This window comes from Orycteropus afer, unplaced genomic scaffold, assembly GCF_000298275.1.
Source record: "Orycteropus afer afer isolate SDZICR_OR568_19922 unplaced genomic scaffold, OryAfe1.0 scaffold00024, whole genome shotgun sequence".
Lineage (NCBI taxonomy): Eukaryota > Metazoa > Chordata > Mammalia > Tubulidentata > Orycteropodidae > Orycteropus > Orycteropus afer.
In genome coordinates, this window is record NW_006921611.1 from 5,242,898 (window position 1) to 5,253,601 (window position 10,704).

Consider the following 10,704-nt stretch of genomic DNA (forward strand, 5'->3'; position numbering starts at 1 on the left):
CAACATGGCTTGTGTCAGGTGCACCTTAGTCCTCAAGGAGACATCTTTGCTCTTCAGCACTTGAAAGAGGTCCTTTACAGCTGATTTGCCCAGTACTATACATCATCTCCTCGGAAGGAAGGTTGGGAAATCCTACTTCTGTAGTGATACTGCCTCAGAAACCCAAGGAGGGGTCGCTATGAGTCGGGGCCAACTCAATGGCAAATAACAACAACATACATCGTCTAGGAGCTCTGGTAGCATAGTGCCTGAGGCACTTGACTGCTAACCAGAAGGCTGGTGGTTCAAACCCACCAGGCACTCCTCGGAAGGAAGGTTGGGCAATCCTACTTCTGTGGTGATACTGCCTTGGAAACCCAAGGAGGGGTCGCTATGAGTCGGGGCCGACTTGGCACATAACAACAACATACGTCGTCTGATGTCCTGACTGCTGCTTCCATTGGCGGCGATTGTAGAACCAAGTAATGTGAAGTCCGACAATTTCAATCTTTTCTCCATTTATCACAATGTTGCTTATAGGACCAGTTGTGAGGATTTTTATTTTCTTTATATTGAGATGTAATCCATACTGCCAACTGTATTCTTCAGTCTTCATCAGTAAGTACTTCAAATCATCATCACTTTCAGCAAGCAAAGTTGTGTCATCAGCATATCGCAGGTTGTTAATGATTCTTCCTCCAATTTTAATGCCATGTTCTTCATATAGTCATGTTCTTCTTCATATAGTCATGTTCTTCTTCATATAGTCCAGTTTCTTGGATTATTTGCTCAGCATATAGATTGTTGTTGTTGCTGTTATGTGCCATGGAGTCGGCCGACTCACAGCGACCCCTCCTTGGGTTTCCGAGGCAGTATCACTACAGAAGTAGGATTGCCCAACAGTTTCTAATCCTGGTCCCTTCGCACATAAATCTAAGCTTCATCCTTGTAAAGCCATTGTGAAATGGAGTAGAACCTGCACAACAGGCAGGATTCTTGCTCCAAGAAAGTCCTTTTCATGGAGGGTGGGGTAGAGAAGCGGCTCACATAGTTGTAAAGCGAAAACGGCAGACGGGACCGTACTGGGAACCTCGCCAGGTAACCTCTCACTCTCCCGGGTCCCTTGGACGCCGTCCCCAAGATGGCCGCCAGCAAGTCTCGGAGTCGCCCGCACACCGGCCTCACTTCCCACCTCATAATGCAGGATGTCGATTGGATGATACAACCCGGTGGTGAGCGGTGATTGGGCTACACGGAGACGTGTGCTGGGTGGGACCGGAAGATGGGTCGGGTGGGGGCTGCTGGGTGTCTATCGCTCGGCAGTGGTCCCAGAGGGATGTGGAGAGCTGGCAGCATGTCTGCGGAACTGGGAATCGGATTCGCACTGCGGACAGTGAAGGAACGTGTGCAGCAGGCAGTGGCGCGGCGGCCGCGGGTGAGGAAAGGATTCACTTTGGGACGGTGGGCGCCGCTGTGAGGAGGGGGCACTTGCTTGGGAATGGGTCGTCACGGTGACGCAGATGGGTCTCCCGAAGGGGCGGGACCCGGCCGGCGCCTTGGCATTGGTAGGGTTTCACAAGCTCTGGTAGCATAGTGGCTAAGACACTTGCCTGCTAACCAGACGGCTGACGGTTCAAACCCACCAGCCACTCCTCGGAAGGAAGGTTGGGCAATCCTACTTCCGTAGTGATACTGTCTCGGAAACCCAAGGAGGGGTCGCTATGAGTCGGGTTTGACTCGACGGCACATAACAACAACAACAACAAAAAGCCATGCGGAGGGTTTCCTCGGCGATCTCGAGATGTCAGGTTTTCTGGAGGTTGGCTTAGGAGGAGCAGAAGGGACCCGCTACCTTGGTAATACTGTCTCCAGGTATCGTAGCCATTTTCCCATCCCGCTCAGCGTAGAAGCCGACAGCTTTGGCGGACGGGAATAAGGTCAGGCCTGTGCCCAGAACCACAAGAAAAGAAGTCTGATTGATACAACAGCACCTAAAGGAGGCCAGATCCACCCGAGATCACGTGTGTGGCAGCGTTTGTCAGCTAGTAGATGATCAGTAAATGCTTATTCCATACACAGGCTAAAGAGTGAGTGGCTTGGCGGTACTAAGAGTTGTCCTTGCACATTTGGAGCTGTAAGGAACTGTGTGACATCCAATCCCAAACAGTTTACAGTTTAAGGGGAATTTTTTCATATATGTATTTCTTCTGGTAGATACCCTGCTCAGTGTAAATTTAAGCGGGATGGTATGGAATGAGACAGATCTGAACAAAGAGGACAAAGTTTCTCCAATCAAACGTTTATGGTGTTAGAACTCAAAATGCTGGCCTGGAGGCAGACGACCTGTATCATAGTCCTTCCTTAGCCACTAATTAGCTGTTACCTGGAACAAATTACTTTAAGTGCTCAGGCTTTCAGTTTTCTCAGCTGTACAGGTAACTAGAGGCGCTCTGAAAGCTTTAAACTCCCTTCTGGCATTAATGTTCTCTGATTCTCAGTTATCCTTCAAGAAAAATCTAGGGAGTCCCTGGTTCTCCCTAGAATGGGCTGCCAGTTTCACTTTTTTCTCTGGTAACCATCATTGATCTACATAATCCTAGGAATTATGACAGAGTCTCACAAAAGACACTGGTAACTTAGACCTTGGTCAGAGACCCTAGGTGGTGCAAATAAGTAATGTGCTTGGCTGGTAACCAGAAGGTTAGAGGTTCGACTCCACCCAGAGGTGCCTGAGAAGAAAAACTTAGGGATCTACTTCTGAAAAATCAGCCATTGAAAACCCTATGGAACACAGTTTTACTCTGACACACAGAGTCACCATGAGACAGAATTGACTTGATGGCAGTTATTTTCGTATTTTTCCCCCCACTGGAAAAGTAGCTCTCAGAAGGAAGAGGAGACTTTCTACCAAAGATCTGACTCCTTCATGTCAGTTGTCTGGCTTCTTCAATATTTTTGAATACTGTGATTCTTTACTGTGTGAAAATTCAGAGGGTGGTATACATGAAGACTAAAGTATAGAAGGGTAGATGAATCTCTTCTGTTGGCCTCTGTGTGATTTGGTTGCAGTAGAGTGCAAGGAAACCCTGCTCTTTGTGTTATGGCTATGGGAGGTCCTGGTCCCAGTTCTGCCACTGGTTCTTTTTTTTTCCAGTTGTGCTTTGGGTGTGAATTTACAAAGTAGATTTGTTTTGTGTTCAACAGTTCATGCACATTTGATTTCACAGCCCTGGTTACCATTTCCAACCATAAAAAAAAACTCTCCTCCTCTCTCCTCCCTGTGACTGCCCCTCCCTGTGCCCTTCTTATCTATGCATTCCTGTCTGTCCAGCTTTCCCTTTATGTGAGTGCTGCCCCTCTGATGTCTCATGGCTGATTGATCTATGGGGTGCATCTCCCAGGGATAGGTATTCTGCATGTAGGTCTTTTTGCTGTTGGGCTGAGAGCCAGTCCAGGGAAGTGAGTCCATATCTAGGCTTGAAGGTTATACCAGTGCCATAGTCTTGGGAGTTTCAGCTATCTCTATCTGACGAGTAATTCTGGTCATTTTTGTATTTTGTTCCACATTTTTCCTCCCACTCTATCCAAGATCTTCAATTTTGATACCTTTCCAGGGGGTTAGCTTTGGTAGCTGGGCACCATCTGGTTGTTTTGGTATCATAAAGGCTGTGGTCCTCATGGTCCATCTTATCTTTGGACTAAGTGTTTCCAGATGACTTTGCTTTTCTTCCCTCTTCTTTGCTCCAGGTGAGAGGAGACCAATAGTTGGTCACTCAAAAAGCTTTTAAGACCCCAGTAGATACTCACCAAAGTAAGATGTAGAACAAGATTTTTATGTACTACGTTGTGCCAGTTGAGCATGATGTCCCCCGAGATTATAGTCCCAAGTCTGCAGGCCTGGTGATTCTCTGTCTCAAGGTGTTTGGTTGTCTCTGAGAAGCTACTCAAGCCCTGTCTTGTGTTGCTTCTATAATGTATATGGATAATTTTGTAGCACAAGTACATATGTAAGATTATCTTCAGCCAAATCTCTCCTTGGTCTAGGGTGTATTCCTGTTCACCTACACCCACCTGATCTTCTCCCCTGTCTATGCATTTACCTGGTGTTTGGGGCCAGTGGTAAGGCAGTATTGTGCATGTAATAGTATTTGCCTTTGTTGTCTATATCTTTTGTGCATGATTTTGTGTCTTTCCTTTCTCCAGTGTCACCATGCCGGTCACATACACTTTCCATACTGCCCCTCCCCTCACCCAAATCAACATGTGACCCCAACTAGTCTGAAATTTTCTCTCCCCTTCCCTTCCATCCCCAGTAACCAACCAAGTGAATTTTCTTCCGACTTTTTACAATAATGGAGTCGTACAATATTTACCCTTTTGTGATTGACTTATTTCATTCAGCATAATGTCCTCCAAATTCATCCATGTAGTGAGATGATTTGTGTATCCCTCATTATTCTTTAATGTTGCATGGTATGCCATTATGTGCATTTACCATAGTTTGGTTATCCATTCATCTGTTGATGGACATTTATGTTGTTTCCATCTTGCTTTAGTGAATTGTGCTGTGATGAGCATGGGTGTACATAATATCTTTTGTGTCCTGTTTCTCACTTTTAGGGTATATTCCTAGTAATGGAATTGCTGGATCAAATGGTATTTCTACTTTCAGTTTTTTAAGGAAATGCCATACCATTTTCCACAATGGTTGTGCCATTTTGCCGTCCCACGAACAGTGTATGAGAGTACCAGTCTCTCTGCAACCTCGCCAGCATTTGTTATTTTCTGTCTTGTTGAACTTTGCTATTATTGCTGGAATGAGATGATAGCTCATTGTTGTTTTGATTTGCATTTCTGCCATAGTGCCTAAAGCATTTGACTGTAAACATAAGGCTTGCAGTTCAAACCCACCAGCCACTCCTCGGAAGGAACATTGGGCAGTTACTTCCATAGAGATACCACCTCAGTAACCCAAGAAGGGGCCACTGTGAGTCTAATCAACTCAACGGCAGTGAGTTTGGTTTTTGTAACGTCTATCAGTGGTTCTTAATTCATAGATTAGACCATAAATTATATAGTTTACATAAATAGGCCACTTTTGAGTGAATGGGGGCAGTATTAATAATTGCACCAGAACCTTAGGAATAAGCCAGGACTGTTGCAGCAAACCAAGATGTATGGTCACCCAGTTCATAGCTCTGTTACATCTTTGTTTCAGGACTGATGGTATGGATGAGAATTGTAGGAGGTGCTCTGAGCTTAAAGTATGTAAAGCAATTTGTGTATGAGAGCATCCTATTAGTGAGCTGCTTGCTACTTTTACCATGGTGTTCATTAGAGCCCTTTGAAGTGCCCATTGGTTGGTGGGAATATATAGTGTCTAACATGAGATTCTTTCCCTTTTTTGACCCCATTGTCTCTGCCTTAGTTACTATTGTATGATAAGGAGGAGAACTTTTCAGAAGCAATTTATAAGCTGTTTGGAGCTGAGCTACCAAAGAGGGCCAAATCAGTACACTTGCCTATTTATGCCCTTAGCATCAGTGAGGTCAACTCAGTGAGTGATTCTTGATTGATGGATGTTACAGGATGTCAGAGCCTTTCACACCATTGAAACCAATGCAGGAACAGCATGGACGTTCTCACCTTGGTGGAACCTTTCAGTTTTAAGAATACACCCTTTCTCATCTGCTACGGTTGCAGTAAAAGGGATGTTTTTAATTTTATATCTCATTCTTGTGGAATTTAATGTTTCATTGACCCCTGTTGTTATGTGCTGTCGAGTCGGACCTGACTCATAGCGACCCCTCCTTGGGTTTCGGAGGCAGTATCACTATGGAAGTAGATTGCCCTATCTTCCTTCCGTGGAGTGGCTGGTGGGTTTGAACCACCAGCCTTCTGGTTAGCAGTCTAGTGCCTTAGGCACTACACTACCAGAGCTCCCTCATTGACCCCTAAGTGACAGTTAACTAGCCTAGAACTGTAAGGAGGGAACCAAGTACAGTAAAACCTGTGAAAGCCAGAACTTGTGTAAGAGAAAGAAAACTAAAATATTTTCCACTAATAGAGAACAAAAGAAAAGTGGTAAGACTGCACACTGTCAAAGGCAGAAAACTTGTGAGACCCTGAAAACTAAGGCAGTCTCATCAAGTTCCAGCTCTCATAAGTATCATTATAGTAGGCTGAGGAAGACTGTATTGCCCTCTGGTCACTTAAGGATAAGTTTCAAAAGATTCTCTTTTTTCTTTTACCACCCAACATCTAAATTTTAGTGAAATAAACGCACAAGGAACCATATGAGAAATGGTTCAACACAGAATGAGTTTCCAAAATTGTTAACCTTGGAGTTTCAGAAACTAGAAGTGTCTTTTCTTACTGAAGTGATTCTTAAACCACCAACAACAGTATATAGAAAATCATCTGGAGAGCTCATTAACCCATTCCAAACTGAGTAATTTTCTGCTTTGAATTTTGTACTGAAACTATGTATTTTCAGTAATGGAAGCCATTTTGAATTAAATGGGAAAAAAAATTTTGAGGTAATAAGGATTTTGATGGAGTCCTGGTGGCGCAGTGGTTAAAGTGCTCAACCGCTAAATGAAAGCACCTTGGTTGTGCAGTGGTTAAAGTGCTCAGATGCTAACCAAAAGGACAGTGGTTCAAACCCACCAGATGCTCCACAGGAGAAAGATGGCAGTAACCTTCCATGAAGATTTACAGCCTTGGAAATACTATGGGGCAGTTCTGCTCTTTCCTATAAGGTCACTATCAGTTGGAATCAACTCAATGGCAGAGGGTTTGGTTTGTTTTTGGTATGGATTTTTATACAATTAGTGGGACACATATACCCCAAGGGATCTCTGGTGCTAGGGTTGGTGGAATGAGACCCATTTTTCAGATTCACACAGTTATACAGGTTTCCATCAGATGGCAGAATGCACTGAACATGAGATAACAGTTTCTCATTAAACCCCAGAAGTGGAAAATATAGGGGGTACTGTATGTCCCACAGGTCACAAAAAGTTAAAAAGGAGATTCTCAGACCCCAGTCCCAGCAGTTCAGATCCAGCAGGTCAAAGTGGAACCCGGGTGATGCTAATGCAGTTGCTTAAAGACTGCATGTTGAGGAACTACTGCTTTAACTTACCTGCCCAACACTCCTGAGAGAGAAATGTGTTTTGCTAGGTGTGAAGGTAAATAATACATTTGATTGAAATGCTATGTGTATGAAAGACATTTGATCAACATAATTTAATGTTTACTGATCTCTTTGCAGTATCAGAAAAATTAATCTTACCAAATATCAAGATGAGGTCTCTGCCAACCAGTTCTACAGGACTTACTAGGACTGTATTCTCAAACATTCACTCACCTGGCTCTTTCCCTCTTGGCAGGATCTCCCAGCCATCCAGCCTCGACTAGTAGCCGTCAGCAAAACGAAACCTGCAGACATGGTGATTGAGGCTTACAATCATGGTCAGCGCACTTTCGGGGAGAACTATGTAAGAGCCCTTTTCCAAAGTGCCTTTGGAAGAGTCATGATTGCCAGGCTTCTGACTTACTCTATTTTGACCATTTAGGTTCAAGAACTGCTAGAAAAAGCATCAAATCCTAAGGTAAGTGGACATCTGAATTCTTTAGTTTATGTCATCTTGGCTCTTTCAGTTGAAAATTAGACCCATGTTGGTAGCTAGATTTTGAAACAGGATGTTAGATTAGGGGAGAAATGTCCACTTTCACCTTGAGCTCCAAATTTTCTCAGTTAGATTTTCTTTCCTTATTCAAGCCTTATAGTTTTCTCTCTTGTGGCTTTTTGAAAATGGTAAGTTTAGGAGTTTGCTGTAATCTTGGATGCTTTTGATTTTGAAAGCATAAATCAGTTCATCTTTAATGGATGATATTGACAGTTGGAGGAAAAAAGGGGTTGAGGGGGCACAAAAGAACCAAAGCTTTAAGGTTTTTCTCTTAAAAAAAAAAAAAAGATTTTTCTCTTAAGTATCCTTTCACTTCATTAGGAAGCTGGCTAAAGATAGTGATGGTGGTTCACTGCATTTAAGGAACAAAACATAGATATGAAAGGCCAGAAGAGAGTTTGAGCCAGCAAGGCTACCGTAAGATCTGAGTCAAATGTGGTTGCTTTTTATCCTTCCAGATTCTGACTTCATGTCCTGAGATCAGATGGCACTTCATTGGCCACCTACAGAAGCAAAATGTCAACAAATTGATGGGTAAGATAAAAATCTGAAGGAAAAAAAAAAAAGATAAAAATCTGAATATAAAGACAAAATTGCTCCATAGTTATATCCCTTATACTAACTACCTTCTGGGATAGAGAACAGTTTTTAAAATACATACGGTTCACCATTTATGTTTTGGAGTTTTTTTTGGGAAAGAAGTGTTAGTTCTTAACAGAAGGAGAAAACATACCAAGAGCAGAATAAACTCTAATTACCTGGGTTATGCATTCATACATACCTAGCCTATCTTGTGTTAGGTATTATATTGTGGTCTTTCAAATAAATTGTAAAGAATGATTGCCCATAAAATTTTTCAGCTTGCCAAAGAGGTATTTTTGTCCTTTTTCCCTTTAAATAAAGAGTAAAATTAAGAATTAACTACAGAAAGACTTAACCATATAACATGTGGAAATCTTCTTAAGTAGTTGAATATTTCTCTTGTGTCACAATTTAAAGTAACTTTTTTCTTTAACAATGTTATTAAAGTGGATTTGACAGACACTAAAGTGTACATACTTGATAAGTTTTGACATATGAAATTATCACATCAATCAAGACAGCAAACAAATCCATCCCCTCAAAAGTGTCATCTTCCTTTTTAATTTCTTCTGCCATACCTCCCCAATTCCCCTTCCCAAACAATCACTCATACACTTTTTGTCATAAATCAGTTCACCTTTTTTAGAGTTTTATATAAATGGAGTCATAGAGTATGTACAGGCTTTCCCTGCTATCCAAAAGTAGAGTGTTTCTATGAAATGTTTTTTAAGCCAAAGTGACATAAACCAGAGAAGCAATTACCATTCAGTTATATGGGAAAATTTTTTGAGCTTTCCCGTACTCAAAAAAAAAACCACCTACCAAATCATACCAAATAACATGTAAAATGTAAAATAACACTAACATACAGTATTCACAGACACAGGTCACAACTATGGCAGTTTCATGCTGAGATAGTGAATGTAGTTCCCAGGGAAGGAGCTTGGCAACATCATTCTCACTGCTCGGGTGCACTGCTTCTTTAATGGCTCACTGCAAAACAAACTCTGAACACTAGTTCCACTTTTCACCTTTTTTCTTAAAGGCAAAAATCCTATTCACATTTCTTTCAGTTAGCAAAAGCAGGTGCTAATGTAGGTCTCTGGTAGCGTAGTGCCTATGGCACTTGACTGCTAACCAGAAGGCTGGTGGTTCAAACCCAGCAGCCGCTCCTGGGAAGGAAGGTTGGGCAATCTACTTTTGTATCTACTTCTGTAGTGATACCGCCTTGGAAACCCAAGGGAGGGGTTGCTATGAGTCGGGCCTGACTCAACGGCACATAACAACAACAATGTAGGTCCTTCATAAAAATGAAGTGGCATAAAATGAACTTTCAAAAAGTAGAAGATACCTGTATTCTTTTTTGTCTGACTTTTAGTGCCTAAGGCACTTGACTGCTAACCAGAAGGCTAGCCGTTCAAACCCACCAGCCACTCCTCAGAAGGAAAATTGGACAATCTACTTCTGTAGTGATACTGCCTCAGAAACCCAAAGAGGGGTTACTGTAAGTCTGATTCAACTCGACGGCAGTGAGTCTCGTTTTTTTTTTCCTCAAGCATAATAATTTGAGATTCATCCATGTTATATATATCAGTGGTTCATTCCATTTTATTGTTAAGCAGTTTTCCATTGTATAGATATGTCACAACTTGTTTATCTATTATGCTGTTGAAGGACATTTGAGTTGCTTCCAATTTTTGGCTATTAAATAAAGTTGCTGTCATCAGTTGTCTGCAAGTCTTTCTATGAACATATATTTCCTTTCCTCTTAAAATAAACTCCTAGAGTAGAAGATGAGTCATATGACAGGTACATGTTTAACTTTTTAAGAAACTGCTAAACTCTTTTCCAAAGTGGTACCAGTTTATATTCCCACCAGCAGTGTCTGATATAGTTCAGTTTCTTCCACATCATTGCCAACATTTGGTATAGTCAGTCTTTTTAATTCTGGCCATTCTGATAGGTATGATAAGAATGAACTGTTCTCCAGATTTCAAGTTTTCAATTTGTATTTTCCTAATGGAATATTTTTTATGTATTTGCCATCATGTTTCTTCTTTGGAAGAGTCTATTCAAGTCTTCTTACAGTTTGTATATTTGGGATATGAGTTCTTTATCAGATATAAACTTTACAGATGTTTTCTTCCAGTCTGTAGCTTGTCTTTTCCTTCTCTTAACAATATCTTTTGAAAAGCAAAAGTTTTTAATTTGATCAAGTCTAATTTATCAATTTATTCTTTTTAGAATGTGCTTTTGGTTCCATATCTAAGAAAAGTTAGGGACTGATATTATTTCTTTTTTAACAGATGGGTAGAATTTACCAGTGAAGTCTGGAGGTTTCTTTGTGGGAAGGTTTTTTTTTTTGTTTTTTTTTTTAGGATTTGGGTGAAGATTTACAGAGTAAATTCACTTTTCATACAGCAGTTCACATATACTTTGTCTCATGTCA

General features: G+C 41.6%; 1 protein-coding gene across 1 annotated transcript in view; it reads left to right on the forward strand.

Moving 5' to 3' along the window:
- Positions 1-1,315: 1,315 nt before the first annotated feature.
- PLPBP (pyridoxal phosphate binding protein) overlaps positions 1,316-10,704 on the forward strand; it is a 19,424-nt gene continuing 10,035 nt past the window's right edge. Inside the window, exons 1-4 of the mRNA XM_007934970.1 lie at positions 1,316-1,414; positions 7,374-7,481; positions 7,560-7,595; positions 8,132-8,207. Coding sequence (XP_007933161.1) covers positions 1,316-1,414; positions 7,374-7,481; positions 7,560-7,595; positions 8,132-8,207 — 319 coding nt within the window. The remainder of the gene's footprint in view (positions 1,415-7,373; positions 7,482-7,559; positions 7,596-8,131; positions 8,208-10,704) is intronic.